The sequence below is a fragment of the Acomys minous genome, assembly GCF_964271855.1.
Source record: "Acomys minous genome assembly, chromosome: 17".
In the NCBI taxonomy this organism is placed as follows: domain Eukaryota; kingdom Metazoa; phylum Chordata; class Mammalia; order Rodentia; family Muridae; genus Acomys; species Acomys minous.
Genome location: NC_140500.1, coordinates 20,779,117 through 20,794,858, shown reverse-complemented (window position 1 = coordinate 20,794,858; position 15,742 = coordinate 20,779,117). Strand labels below are relative to the sequence as shown.

The 15,742-nt window shown below is 45.3% G+C and overlaps 1 protein-coding gene across 1 annotated transcript in view; it reads left to right on the top strand.

Annotated features, from left to right (window-relative positions):
* ANO2 (anoctamin 2) overlaps positions 1–15,742 on the top strand; it is a 334,924-nt gene that overhangs the window by 78,978 nt on the left and 240,204 nt on the right. The window contains exon 4 of the mRNA XM_084764895.1: positions 318–416. Coding sequence (XP_084621021.1) covers positions 318–416 — 99 coding nt within the window. The remainder of the gene's footprint in view (positions 1–317; positions 417–15,742) is intronic.

Below are 15,742 nucleotides of genomic sequence, written 5' to 3'. Positions count from 1 at the left end.
AACTGACTAACTGCTCCCACATTAGTGGAATTTCTATGGAAATCATAGTTGTGTAATGTTCAGATATATGAACAAAATTGTTCTATTTCCCCCATGAAGCTCCCAGTCTCCATGCACTCCTCTTTGGGAACACAGACACATCCGGAACAGAATGGATAAGTTGGGTAAGGGTGTGTAAAAGTGGCTAAGGACATTTAAAGGGAACAGAAGTCCCAAACTGAAGGAACAAGAAGTCTGGGGTTTCTAAAGCTGGGAATGGAGAATTTTAGCTGTGTTCTTACAAGTGTTTCTATTTCTTTTCCCTTTGTACCTTACAGAGCAAAAGCCAGGGATCTGTCTTTGTCCGGATCCACGCCCCATGGCAGGTGCTGGCCAGGGAAGCAGAATTCTTGAAGATCAAAGTCCCCACCAAGAAAGTACGCACTTGTTTCTCCTGGGTTCTGGGCCTCCTGAGGGCTGGATGCATGTGGATAATTGGGATCGGGGCCAGGTGGATGTGGCTTTTTTTTTTTTTAGTTGAAGTCAAACTCATCTCCCCAGGGAACTTAAGTATGTGGCCATGAGGTGGGTGGGACAGAGAAGAACTGGTGTCCCTCTGTCTGTCTTTCAGACTGCCACCTGGGCTGTGCTGTCTGGGAAGCCAAGCATCTTTATTTATTATTATTATTATTATTTGTTGTTGTTGTTGCACTCCCTTTCCTGTTATTCTTGAAGGTCTAGAACCATCAGACATTTGTCTGTGGTGAACCTGGCACTGGGATCAGACAGCGAGCTGTGCTAAATCAGGGGTGTGAGGGAAAACACCAGCAAACATGCTCTGGGCATGCTACTGTGGTCACATGGTGGCTTTTGGTCCTCTGTAAATTAGGAGGTCCGTCAACATGTGAGTAGATTGAAACCACGTGGGAAATGTTTTCACAAGCCCTGTGCCAATGCCTCACCTGGAGATTTCAGTTCACTCCGTTGGTATGGAATGAGGATCTGGAACTAGTGCTGTGGAAAAAAAAATATCCCCAGGAGGTTGTGCTGGGCGCCTCATGGTTTAGACGGCATGGGAGGCAGTTTTCAATTAGAACAGTGTATGCACAACTTACAACTCTCCCCAGTGACTTTTCAACTGTGTGTCCTTATACAACAAAACCCAGAAAACTGCTCCCAAGAGAAGAGCCTTATTTGTTCCCATATTTCCCATTCTTTCTCCTTAGGAATTTTGGGGAAAAGAGAAGATCAGGATTTTTGACTATCTGAAGCATCTCTTGGGGAGAGTCCTGGCATAGGTGGTAGTTGTGTTAACCATTGGTGGTGGTCTGTTGATAAGATCTCTCTTTGTCTCTGTCTCTGCCCCATACAGACTTGTTTCACACATGGTGACTTACTTGTGCAAAGACCACAGTTCTCACTCTAACAACCATTTCCGCCTCCCTGTCAGGAGCAGAACTCTCACATCTGCTGCCTCCCCATGCCGCTGTGCCCGCCTCTCCAAGTCAGCCCCAGTATTGACAAGATCCTTAGAGCTGGGAACACCAACTTATATCACTAGCTGTGCTGGCACCTTCATCACTGCCAACAGTCTACTGCTTGTAAAACTCACTCATCACATGCCAGCTTGTGTCTGAGCCATCAGGCATACCCCTCCACAAGAAGAATGGAATCTATAGATTATATTCTTACAGTTTAGTAAGATGGACTAGCAAATGTCCATTAGATAATAAGGAAACACGGAAATGAAGATCATTTATAAGTTTTTGGATAAAACACAAATTTGCAGGAGCCACATGTTTGAAATAGTTACATTACTTCATTGTTCATTTATTTTTATTTATTCCTTTATTTGGGACACTGAAGGTCTCTCTCTATAGCCCAAACTGGCCTCAAACTTGCATACTTCCTGTCTTAGTTGCCCAAGTGCTAAAACTACAGATGTGCGGCACCACGCCTAGCTTCTTACACAGATATTCTCCCCATGTTACCGTGTTCTTTATCCTCTGTTTTAGTTTCCTTATTTTTAAGACCACTGATACAAATCCATGTGGCGTCTTTGTTCTGGAATGCCATTCTTCTCAGCGGATGCATGCCTGGTCTCTTAGCTACACAATCCATGTCTCAGTCTTAGGTAGAAGTTTCTAGTTCTTTCTGGAAGGATCCTAACTTGTCCAACCCCCCTTCACTACTCTTTCACTTTCTCCAATACATCCTTTCCCTTTTTCCTTTGGTTTATTTGAATAGCTGATGTTGTCTTCTCCACATTCTACCATGTCTTACTCTGTATTCTCATCTCTGCTGTGGTCTCTGGGAAGAAGGTGAGCAAATCTCTGCTATCCATAGCCATGACAGAGGGGTAGCAGAATCTGTCATGGCGCTCCTCCTGGTAGAGAACTTAGAGTCGTTCGGGAAGAGCATGCCATCCTTTGCATCCTCAGTGTGCTGCCTGGCTTTCTTCTTGGCCATCCTTCCAACCTTCCTTCTCTCGCATGCTTTCTGTCCACCACCCACCTTGCTCTCTCCTTCTCTGTTCTTTGCACAGTCGACCATTCCTTCACACCTCTTGTTTGGCTGCCACCTTGACTCCTCATGCCGGGACAACCTCCGAGTCATCCCGCTTCCTGTACCCCTTGTTTCTGTTTGTCTTTTCCCAGCTTTGCAATGTAGCTTTGCATCAATGACCTGCCTGTCTCCTCCTGAGCTTCAGCTCCCACTCATTTGGAACTTAACATGGGTCGTACAGGCTGGACTTAAGGGTTTCAATGACCTGACCTGGGCAAGCCATGCTACAAAGCATCCATCTTTGGCGTCTCTTTCCTTTTCATTTTGTCAGCTCAAGGCATTAGACATTATTCTAGACGAGTCCCAAGAACAGACATGGAGCCTGGGTCTTTTACTCATTTACTGTGTGATTTGAGGATGCTGCTTCCTCTTTCAGAGCCTCAGTTTCCTCATCTCTTATGCAGGTATAACATCACCCGACTTAGTTTCTTAGCAGGTGACTTTAAGAACCCAGTGGTTCTTACTGGGTGGTGTGGAAATGCAAGAGTTTGGTCGTTGAGTCCATTTTTTGAACTATATTTTCTGTGTCTGCTCAAGTCCCAGTACCACAGTCGGCTTTCTTCCTGACCCAGGCAGCCAGCACTGACGCAGCTCCTGCTATATGGAGCCTTTGGGAGCCTTGAGGCCACAGAGCTGCCCAAGCCCAGGGGTGCTCAGAGAAGGGCTCCAGGCAACAGGAAGTATGCACGGACCCTGACAAAAGGCCACTATTGGAGCATAGTACTGCCTAGAAAGTTGGGGGTTGGGATCTGGGTGAGGCTGTGACTGCTCCTCCAGGCTGTACAGAGAACTGAAAACACTTTCTCCTAGCATTTCTGGGTCCCAGACTCCACACAGGTGGAAGATTCTGGCATCCGCCTGTGGGTTCAGCCACATGGCCCCTGCTGTTCTCCATATTCACAACATTTGGGGCCTTTTAGTTGGCCTCACGGGGTGGGGGGGATTGAATAAAGCAGCAGAGGAGGATATAAGTAGTGCTGGGTAGGATACATGTGTTTGTAAAAATTAATCAGAGACTCTGATCCCAAAGCTGGGGGTAGGATAAGCTCAGTTCCTGTGGTGAGGGAGAGCTGTGGATCTGGGAAGATGAGACATGACAGTCTGTGGAGGGCCAGCATTATTCCTTTTAAAAATGGGTTTGGAAAGTGACTAAAATGAGAACAAGCCACATTTGCAGAGAGCCACATCCTGTAGGTGGTGGGAATGTGGAGGCAGAGTGAGGCATGGTATAGGATCAGTTCAGCATCTTCCAGGTCGGTGATGGCTTGGATCATAACCCAGTTGGGTCCAGAGAGACCAGAAAGATGTGGAGGAAGTCATGAAGTCGAGATCTCAAACCTGCACAAATCCACTGTAATGTGTCCAGGGACTCAGAGTCCTCAGCACAGATATTAACTGGGAGGGGGCCTCTTGGAAGGAAACATTTGTTTTCCAAAAACAACAACAGAAGGGCCTGCATTTTGTGAGGGACACTCAACAGGCACACACAGGAGGAGGTTGGAAGGCTCGCCTTCGGTCCTGGACAAACTAGGGAGATTTGAGATGGGTCATGTTGGGGGCAGGTACCGTATCCCTTCTGCTTATTGTAAGGATGGTTCTTCTAGACCGTGGTTGGCATCTACGCTTATTTCCCCTCCACTTGCTTCTGTACATGAGTAAATACTCTCCCCCCTTTTTTTCCCTGATGTTCACATTCCCCATGTGTGCAGCAGAGACAAGGCTCTGTGTGTGTGTGTGTGTGTGTGTGTGTGTGTGTGTGTGTGTGTGACAGACTGAGAGGTACGGCTTTTAGAAAGAATGTTCTTGTCCATGAAATCAGATTAACACAGCCCAAGAGGAGATACAGCCTAGGATGTGTGGACACCATATTTGTCCTATCCATCAGGGCTTTAGTGTGGACACTACGTTTGTCCTATCCATCAGCGTTTTAGTGGCTGTTGCTGGCAGATTGACTTGTGTTAAAAGGGGTCTCATTTGCTACCTCCAGGAGCCTATAAAGACATCAGATTGAGTGCCCTTTACACATAAGCTGATAGCGTTTGAGCAGCTGAGACTTTTTCAGCAAAGCAGGATTAGAGACCTACACCCTTCCCAAACACAAGTCCTCCTGTAGTGAAGGACTGCTGTAGGGAGCAGAAGTATGTGGAAACGTCTGGCACAATGCTACACGTTTTTCATGATAACTGCCTTCACTGTGGTTGCAGCTGCTGGATGCTTCACAGACCGAACAAGGTGTGGTACTTGGTGTGCTTGTTCCTCACTGTTCTTTCCCTTTCTCTTCCTTCACAGCCAGCATCAGCAGCATTGGGGGGTGGGGTGGGGGTGGGGGGAATGGGCCCAGTCCATTCAATCACCAAGGCAACCAACATCTCAGATCAGAGTCTGTGGAAGGCAAGAACAGATGGCCATTAGGCTATGGACTGGGGTGGGGGAGTCTGTCTCTTAGGGAGCAGGGTGTTAGTAACATGATGGCTCTATGTGTGGGGCCCGCTGTGCCTTGATTGGGAAAGCTTGTGGGAAGATGGTTAGACTTAGCACTCAGCAGGGAGAGCTGGGAGAGCCAGTTCAAGGGGAAGCAGCCACCTGATAGGTGTAACAAGGAAGGCCTGAGTTCTACTCTGGGCTCTGCCCTCAGGTGTGCGTCTTTTCGACCTCTTCTCAAAATGAAGTCTGAGTTGGAGACTGATAAAGAAAAGCATGCAAATGGGTCATTGTACAAAAAAGACAGATTAAAAAGCCCTGTATATTCTGAGGCTAGCAGGGAAATGCAGGAGAAATAAAGATGCTAGAAGTTGAAAATAAAGATAAGAGATGCAAGTGAGACAGAATTTCATGCTGAGCTTCCTGGTAGCCAGAGCAACAGGAACCATGGCTCATGACATCTGAACGAGTAACTGTTCTGTTACGGGGGTGGGAAGGACACAGTTTTGTTTTTTTATTACCAAAGTATAACTTTCTTTAAAGACTCTGAACAACATATAAGAGACTAGAATTTTAGTCACAAGTTCACATATGAAGCCAGAATGAATTTTTAAAAGGCACTTTTTATATATTTAAAAAATTTTAAATTATGTGTGTGTGTGTGTGTGTGTGTGTGTGTGTATGTGTGTGTGTACATGTGCCATGTAATGTGAGTGTAATATCTGTGGAGGCCGGAAGAGGATGCCAGATGCCCTGGTGCTGGAGTTACAGGCTATTGTGTTATCCAACATGGCTCTGGGAACTGACCTTGGTTCCTCTAGAAGAGCAGCAAGCACTCTTAACTACTCAACCATCTCTCCAACCCCTGAAATAATCTTTCATTTCTTTAAAAATATAATATTTTTGTTAATTCTTTGAGAATTTCATACAATATATGTCATTGTTACAACTCTTATAAAGAAAGCATTTTATTGGGGGCTTACAGTTTCAGAGACTTAGTCTATTATCATCATGATGGGAAACACTAGAGTCATAGCTGAGAACTTTACAAACTGATCCATACATAGGCATTAGGAACACACACACACACACACACACACACACACACACACACACGCACACACACACACACACTCACACACTGGGCCTGACATAGGCTTTTGAAACCTCAAAGCCCATCCACAATAACACATTTCCTCTAACAAGGCCACGCCTCCTGATCCTTCTAATCCTTTCAAACAGTTCTATTCCCTAGTGACTAAGCTTTCAAATATAAGAGCCTATGGGGCTGTTATTATTCAAATCACCACAATGTATTTTGATTATATTCACCCTTCTCACTCCTACCTTAAATTCTCCCTGATCCACTCCCATCTCTCTACCACCTCAACTTTGTGTCCCCTCTCCTCTTTTTAATAACCCTTTCAGTCTAATTTGTGACATATATATATATATATATATATATATATATATATATATATATATAGTTTTGAAATATGGTTAGTTTCCTGGGGACCACATCCTTAAAGAAAACTGACTTTTCCTCTCCCAGAAGCCATCAGGCATCCATAGCTCCTTAATAAGTTTTGTCAACACCTCCATCCCCATACTAGACTGTTGACTGACTTGATCTTATGCAGGCAACCACAGCTGCTGTGAGTTCACGACTGCAGTGACCCTGTCATGTGCAGAAGACACCGTTTTACCCCATTCCTTTCTGACCTTTGGCTCCTACATTCATTTCCTCCTCTTCTGCCGTCTTCCCTGACTCTTGTGCACATGGGAGTGTTTGTCCAGTATTAGAGATATCTCTAGGATGATCTGTATACGACCATTTCTTTTTATTGATTTTGGATGTTAATATGTAGCTCAGGGAGGGCTTTGCTGCTCAATAATTTATGCAAATTTCTGATGAACTAATGACTCAAAGATAAAGGTTAGATGCGGTCGACCTCATAGAGCCCATGTTTTGAAGTCCATGGCTATAAAATAGCATTTATTCAAGAATGATCCATCTTCCCTCATCCCTCACAGAGATCACACAAACGCCATCACCATTTTATGAGGAGTGTGAGAAAATCAAACCAAACTGATATCGTTCCAATTAAATAAGAAAGAAGCCTGACATATTAATTATCTTGAGTAGCCCCTTAGGAGGAAAGCACTGACTCTGAGAAACTTTGTAAATTTTTGGAAATTGTTCTTAGATACTTGTCACTGCCTCTCTAGGGACTCTGGTTTGGCTAGCTGACTTCTCAAAGTCTTATCCCCAACCCCCTCAACTCATGGTCTCTGTCCTGCTTTATGGATTGTACTTTTCTGGGAACATAGAACTTCTGGCTTCTCAACAGAGACAGACGGAGAGAGACAGAGAGACACAGAGAGACAGACAGAGAGAGGAAGCACACTGTAAGTTAGTTATGGAGTCCGTGGAATCCATAGATCTCCAAGCAGTGAGTTGGATACCCTGAATCAAACTGAGTAGTTCAAGCCTGAGAATCTGGTGAGCATGTACAAACACCAACCTGAAGGTTGGTAGTGTCCAGACCACAAAACTGATGTTCAGCTTACTTCTAAAGGCAGAAGAAAATGATTGATACCCTAGCTAGAGGCACTCAGGCAGGAGGAATCACCCTTACTTGTGGGTGAGGCTCCTGTGGTGGCAATTTTGGGAGTTTGGTTTCTTTTAAAAAGGCACAGAACTATTAATAAGAGTATGTTTTTGCTTTAATCCCTGAGTGATGCACTCAAGTTAGGGAATGCTTGCTGACATCAGAAGCACGAAGGGGCACGGAAAACCTTTCCCTTAGCACCTTTATAATTGGCACAGCCCCTGACACTTTCATTTCAGAGTTATGGCCTTCATAACTATAGGAGAACAATATCGGTTATTTCAAGTCATGTGGCTCATGGCAATTTGTGATGGTAGTCCTTTGAAGTATCCTTCTGTCAGGAAATAGTAAGCAAACAGCGCAGTGAAGGGGCCTTTGGTAGACCTTTTGGCTTGCTCTGCACACTGAGACTCTATTTAGCAATGTCTAAGATGGCCTGGAAGAGCTTTCACTGCCTGACTTTGAGTCTTCTGTAGGATGGGAGGCTCTTTGTTTATGGATCTTTCTGTCTGAATTTGGCATGTCTGTGACCACTTTGTTGTATTCTGTTGCTGACAGGAATAGTGGGAAGGACTCAGTATGGGTAACATCTATAAGGGCTGGTAACTTAATTTAATATTTATTTTCCATTCTTAATCATATATTCAAAGACAACCACCATATCTATCAGTAAAAGCCTTTGCCTTGGTAGGAACCATTTCCAGATAAAGAAATTTGTATATTTTAAAGCTTGTCCAACTTTTCTAATTGCCGCCCTTGACTTTGACAAGAATTGTTCCTGAAGCCACTTTGAGGAATGCTGATCAAGATGAAGTATCTTAAAACCAAGACTTGTGGTCACAGGTATAATTTCATGAACAAATCATTAAGTCAAGTGAAGTTTAAATATGAAATTTTCCCATGCATTGGGCCAGCTGATCAAAGCTTGTGTGTATTATTTTGTATGACCTCACAAGTGAGTGAGGTAAGTAAGGACTCACTTTAGCCCCATTTTATAGATGAGGGAACTTTGTCTTGGTGAGGTTAATGATCTCATCCCAGGTCTCATAACTTAGAGAAGAGACCTAGGAATCCAAAACCATGTTTGCCCAATTCCAAAGCCATTCTCCTGCTCTCTTAATGTACTGGCAAACTCCCCCAAACTGCCTTCTATTGGGCCAGACTGTGCAGTATAGTCTGGAAGGGCGCTTTCCAAGGTTCATTACGTAGACCAATACTCTTGGGTTATACAATGAAATGTTTCTATGCTCTACCATACTCAAGAGGCATTCATCATGCATTTTATATGGCTAATTGAAGCTTGTAGAAGCCTTATGGAGAGAGAAGTGGCTCCATTGCCTTCCACATTCTTTCTTGTGGAAGGTCTGCTAATGCCCTGGGGCAACATTGTATAGAGCTGTGGAGGAGAGATTCATCCAAAACGCTGAGGTCCTAGGTAAGAGAGACACAGGCTACAACATTCCACTGCTGAGGATTAGTTTTGTGAGTGACTTACTGTTCCCTTTTCTTTTCTTTTCTTTCTTTTTTTTTTTTTTAGTTTTCATTCATTGTAATTTATTCAGATTACATCCTGAATGTTATCCCCTTGTTTGTGTCTTCCCTTTCTTACCCTCCCTCCTTCCACTCTCTTCCCCTCCCATAGACCTCTGACAGAAGGGGACCTGTTCCCTTTTCAGCTGCAAAGTAAGAAGACAGACTCTAAATTCTCTGTTTTACTTTAAAATGCTGTGTCCCATGTGTAAAGAGGATGACAGTTTGTGAGTCTGACTATTTGTATCATCTATCTATCTATCTATCCATCTATCTATCTATCTATTCATCCCCCTCTGTGTATATATAAACATATATGTATATATACATACATATATACATATACATACATATATATATGTATGTATACACACACACACACCACACACACACATACACACACACACACACACACACACACACACACACTCTTGTTGCTTAGTGGAAAGGCCTAGGCCTGGACAGATTATCTTTGGGTTGCCCACATTCTTCTGGGTCCCATTGTCTTGTGTGTGCCTCTATGCTATCTCTCTGAGGGGAGCCCAAGTGTTTTGTCACACTTAGTCTAGCTCCATGACCTATACCTGCAGCTGTTAGATCCCCAGCCTTGATGGCATCACTGGTTCTCCTTCAAGTTCTCCTGCCCACTTGCACTACTCTCTTCCGACCAGACCTCTCTGTGGGGCTTACATAATCTCTTTGATATAGACCTTTCTAGAACACAAAGTGGCCGTCTCTTTCTTCTACGACACAGACCTTCCCAAAAGCACCTGTCCCAGGTCTTAAAATGGCGTCCTACTCCTCCAAGAATAAACCATCTCAGTTCATTCTTTGTGCACCAATCTCTGTCCTCCCCTCCTCACTGATGCTCCTGTGTTTCTTCAGCCTGAACCCCTCTCTCCTTTCTTGGATTCTTAGTCATTGCACACTCAATGCTTGTCTTACCCATTGGTGTTTTTCCTCCAGGTGCATTTGGGAGTTATGCTTGGGTGTCACCTGTACCCTAAATCTCTGGGACCAGGGACTCAGGTTTCTTATGCACTTCCTGAAAATCACTGTGCAGCACTGAAGAAAGTTGCTCAACAAGCTTTAGATCAGTCCGACTATTGGTGCGGCATGGTTCTTGTTCCCTTAGCCCCAGGGCCTTCCTTTAGTCATGATCTTAGAAGAGGCTCTCTACGTAAAAATAGGTGTCTGAGTTCATTCATACTTGTCTCCTGTCACGTGAAATTCAGCCATAGAAGCCAGTCCTTTCCTTGACAATGAGTTCCTTTATCAAACGGCGAACTGTTTACTCACTGGAACTATTTTGACACTTTAGTAAATCCATAAAGTTAAATTCAGGGGTCTGGGTGCAGCGGTCCACATCTGTAATCCCAGCACCTGAGACGGTGCCTTAGGGTATCATTGCTGTGATGAAGCACCAAACAAGCTGAGGAAGAGTTTATTTGTCTTACACTTCTGCATCTTAGTCTTTCATTGAAGGAAGTCCGGACAAGAACCCAAACAGGGCAGGAACCTGGAAGCAGGGTCGGATGCTGAAGCCGTGAGGGGGTGCTGCTTATTGACTTGATCCTCATGGCTTGCTCAGCCCTGCTTCCTTATAGAACCCAGGACCACCAGCCAAGGGACGACACCACTTGTAGTGGGCTGGGCCCTCCCCCATCAATCACTAATTAAGAAAAATGCCCTACAGGCTTGCCCTATAGCCTAATCTTATAGAGACAGTTTCTCCTTTGAGCCTTCTTTTCTGACGACTCTAGCTTGTGTCAAATTGGCATAAAAGTGGTCAGCACAGAAGGGAAGGCAAGGAAATCACGGGTTTCAGCTCAGTCTGGGCTACATAGTGAAATCTCAAAACAAACAAACAAACAAACAAAAAACCAAAGCCCAAAATAAAATAAGATACAACATCAAGAGAAACTCCATGACCTTTATTGCAGTTAGGAACATGTTAGTCCTTAGTTGTGGGGAGAGGAGTCACTGTCCACCTTGACTTTGGAATGCATCTGTTATCATCACCAATGATTTTTTTAAAGTGAGGTAGAACTGTAGCTGTTTATAGAAGGACAGCTAGAGGTGGGGCTGTCCTCTTGCTGTCATAGCCCAGTCCCAATCCCTTGGGTTTTTGTTTTTGTTTTTTATCATAGGCACACTGCAGAGTGAGTGTTTAGACTTCATATCTATATGGGTGTTTTGGTACACGATCTTTGACTACTATTTAAGTAGCTGGACAGAGGGCGGAATGCATTGTGTTTCCTTTTGTCTTCTGCCATGCTTCTCTGCTTCAGCATCAGAAGGGGTGGGCTGGGAATGGCTGCACCTCCATACTGTGGCTCTAGGGAAGAAGCTGAGCTGGGACATAGACGCGCAATGGCCATGTGGACGATACACGTCTGTGAGCAGAGGAGCCTGACCTAAGACTCGAAGGCAGTGACGTTAAGGATGAGAAGATAAGCCAGTGTAGTGGTTGGTGTCCATAATTCTAGCACTCAGGATGCTAGCAGGATCGCTGTGAGCCGGCTTAAGCTATGTAGTGAGCCCCATGCCAAACTGGGGACCTGGGAGAGGCTGGGACCTTGGACAGGAGGCTGGCGGCAGTGGAGAGTGTGGGCAGGCTGATCATCAGGTCAGGAAGAGGTCAGTTTTAAGAGAGATGGAGCTGTTAGCAACAGTGTCAGCACAAAGTGTAAATCAGGCCATGTGGTCCAATAGAAGACTTATGAACAGGAGGGTCAGTGTAGCCATGCAGCCTCTTAAAGTCGCTTTTCTTGTCACCGTGGCAAAAGCTTAACAAAAAAGCTGTTTACAGAGGGAAGACTTATTTGGCTCATAGTTTGAGAAGGGCACTGTCCCTCATGATGGCGAAGGTATAGCAGGGTCCCTGTGGGCAGGAGTCCTCACGTCTAGGCAGATCAGGAAACGGAGGGCAGAGGAAGCTGGCGCTTGGTTGTATTTCTCCGTTTTTATCTATTCAGGGGTCCATGGCCTTGGTAAGTCTCTGTCCACACTCAGGGTGGATCTTCCTTCCTCGGTGAAGTCTCTTCCTAAAAACCATCTCAGGCACATCCAGTGGTGTGTTTCCTGGGTGAGTTCAGGCACTCCCAACAGTGTGTTTCCTGGGTGAATCCAAGTGTAGTCAGGTTGACAAGGAAGATCAACAGCATGTCTGTGAACATACGGAGGAGACACAGAGGGGAAGGGGCAGGCCATTGGCTTCCTGTTCTTCCTGCACCGGGGCTCATGGATGGAACCCCTGTGCCAAGTGAGTGTTTCCAGTGACAAACTGGCTCCTGAAGGCTCCCGAAACTGAGAGTTACATTTTTGAGAATTTTGCAAGCTATTATTGTTCAATTGGCAGCTTGGAATAGGCTCTGGTGGGTGCTCTTCCACCATGAAAATCAGCAGCTTACCCTGCATCCTTTTCTCGGGAGATATTTATCCATTATTTCAGGTCTCTGCTGATGCAAACCTGAGTGTCTCACAGTGGAACCTTTAGTTTCATTTATCCCCTGACTGGAGAACGAGGAGAAATCTGAACGATGTGCTTCTTACCCCAGGCATGAGGTGGCTTCTGCTCAAGAGAAGGGTCAAGGACATCAATGTCCATATCATAACCAGGGATTTCTGAGCTGATTCTTCCATGTTTGATATATACATTAATTTTCCACCACAACTTTACTTGGTCGCTCTGCTCTGGTCCATCCTTTCTTCATCTCTTCATCCCTCACCTTTATCGTCCACCCATCTGATGACATTTTCTGAAAACTGGTATGCGCCAGATGCTCTGCCAATGCAGAGGACCACAGCTGTCCTCTGGCTAGGATGATTTTTATATGGTGAGAACCCAGCATTTTATGACTGGTTGTAAATTGAGAGACACCCGCAGGAAAACAAGAAGGGTGTATAATAAGAGCCAATGGGAAGAAACTCATTTGGATGAGGGTGGGTGAGCATTTGAGCTCAGCTCTGAAATCTGGGTAAGGGTTGGTAAGTTGGGAGGGCAAATGAGTTCATTTCCAGACAGGCAAAGATATATCCTCAGGACCCAAGGTCAAAAAAGCCTGCCTGAGAGAGGAACTGAGAGGCGTCAGTGTGGGTACAGCCTAGGCTGTGAGTGGAGGAGAATGAGACTGAGGAGGGAGCCAGGAGGCACAGCTCGTAAGGGGCCTTGTCAGCCATGTAATTTAAAAAGCTTGGATTTTATCCCAAAATTTAAAAGTCAGCAAACATTCATTCATGTGTAGAGGACATGCTGACAACAGAAATATAAACCATAAACAAATATAGAATCAGACAACAGAGAGAGAGAGAGAGAGAGAGAGAGAGAGAGAGAGAGAGAGAGAGAGATAGAGAGGGAGGGAGAATATTTTTTTTGTCAGCATATCATGGGCTGCTCAACCTGTAGGCACAGGTAGAGCGGTGGGTGATGCTCAGTCTCGTTGTGGCCGTGGAGACCTCCTTTCCGGCTCTAGCTTTACAGCTGAATTTCTCAGCTCCTGGTGTTGCTTCCATTTTGGTGGGGGTGGGGGTGGCTTAGCACTCGCGTGCGTGGGCAAATGTGCTCATGGGCAGTGAATGAGGACAGATGCTTAGCAGCCCAGAACTTTTCAGCCCTGGCTCAGCACATGCTGAGCTTGTCTCTCCAGCACCAGTAGGGGATGAAAACAGAGGGGTGAGTTCTGAGCATCTTTGCTTGGCTTCCTCTTCTCTGGCTGCATAGCCTTCCGTCCTCATCCACCTCATGCCTGTGTCCTCACGCCATCTTGTTTGTCTCACTTCTCTGCCTGCTGAGGCTTTTTGGAGGGCACGAGGTCGTCTTCAGACAGTCTCCAACTGCTGAGATGAGAGAGATGCCAGAAAGAGTGACTGTTGAGCACCGGTGATCTGACAACTGATGAGTAACTGAGAAAAGACAAAGTGAGAGGCAGAGGGATAGGTAAACTGACTTTGCTTCAATCAACAGGGTGTGCTCTGGTAGGGCAGTGCCCATCTTTATGCCTGGCCTGTATTCTTGCTGGTTAACCTGTCCTGTCATTTGCTGAGAGATAGAGAAAAGTGACCTAGGGATAATTGGGTTATAGTATTTATGTCTTATCTTGTTATACATTTTCCTTGCTTTTTTCTTTTTGTTCTGGGGTGTATGTGTGTGTGTGTGTGTGTGTGTGTGTGTGTGTGTGTGTGTGTGTGTCCTTGATGTCTGTTCATCAAACTTGTAATCCTACCTCAGTTTTCTTATCTGTAAAGTGGGGACAATGACTTGAATGTTGTCCGAGATAGACATGACTAGAACCTCAGTGCCCTGTGTCTTAGGAAAGCACGTGATTTTAATGCAGAGAGGAAGCAAATCAGCCTTGGGACCACACTGATGTGCCCCTGTAGGGGGTGGGGAGATGGAGAGAGACTAGGAGGAAGAAAGAAGTAAGACAAAAGAAATCTCAGTGAACCCCTTAGACTGTGACAGTGGGGCCAAAGCAGGCTTTTATGAGAACCACATTTGAGCCCAGGAATAAAAAATAAGAGCAACAGACTTTAACGATTATTTATGATTTTAAACACATGAAAGGCGCAACGTGTACCCAGGGAGGCGCATCGTGTACCCAGGGAGGCATAATGGGGAGCAGCTGGCTAACATGTGTCTCGCCATTTCTGAGGATGCTCATAATTCTCTGATGTCCAAGAATAACAGGACTAATGATGCCACTGCTGATGATTATTAATAATAAAGAGCACTGAGTGTCTTTCTGGGAAGGTGAAATGAAAGCCTAGGCTGCTGGGCTGTAAGGGGACACTCTTGCTTGCTTCCTCCTCTTGCTGAGGATGGAAGGCCATCCAGGTCCAGGGAAGAGCCCTACGTAGGGCATCCAGGAGACCTGGACTTTAGGTCCAATTTTCTGTCGGACTTTGGCAATTCCCTGCCCCTCTGAGCCTTGACTTTCTCACGTATGAAGTGGAGGTCCTACTCCTCCATGGCAGGAGCTGCAGGGTCTTCACAGATTCTGATGAGAAGCTGCTCATGGTGTAGGTGCTGAACGCGTTGCTAAGCATGCTGCGAGGGGTGGGGCCATTGTTAGAGTTCTTGTCATCCCTGAACTTTCCTAGCACTTGACACCATCAATTATCATGCTCAGCATCTCTGGAGATGGCTGGAAGTGCTTGTGCCATGAAAGCATGCTTGTTTTCCTTAAATATTTCAAGTCGTGGATATGCTAGACTTGGAAAACATTTTTCAAGCTATTTATCCTAGTTCCTTCTTTTATGACTTGTTAAGTGGGTCTGCAGGAACTCCCAATCTAAGCCTAATTATCCATCACTACTGAGACAACCAGTGTTCACCCAATGCTCCAAGAAATTTAGGGTTTTCCCCTGTCTGTCCTGTGGAAATAGGCGCCATTCTCAGTCCTTCCAGATGGTTCTTTCTCTATTACAGAGTCATTTTTTTTCACACCTATGCAGTTAAATGCTCAAGGGATGTCTTCAGTAGAACTCTGTAGTTCTGTGGGCTGGGTCCCCTCTTAGTGTCTGAATTCATGTCTAGTGTTCCTAGGCTTACATTCCTGCCCCTGTAACTAGGGGACTTGAGGGGATCTACTTGTTTCCCCTGACTTCTCAAGGAAGGGACCTGGAGCAAGCCC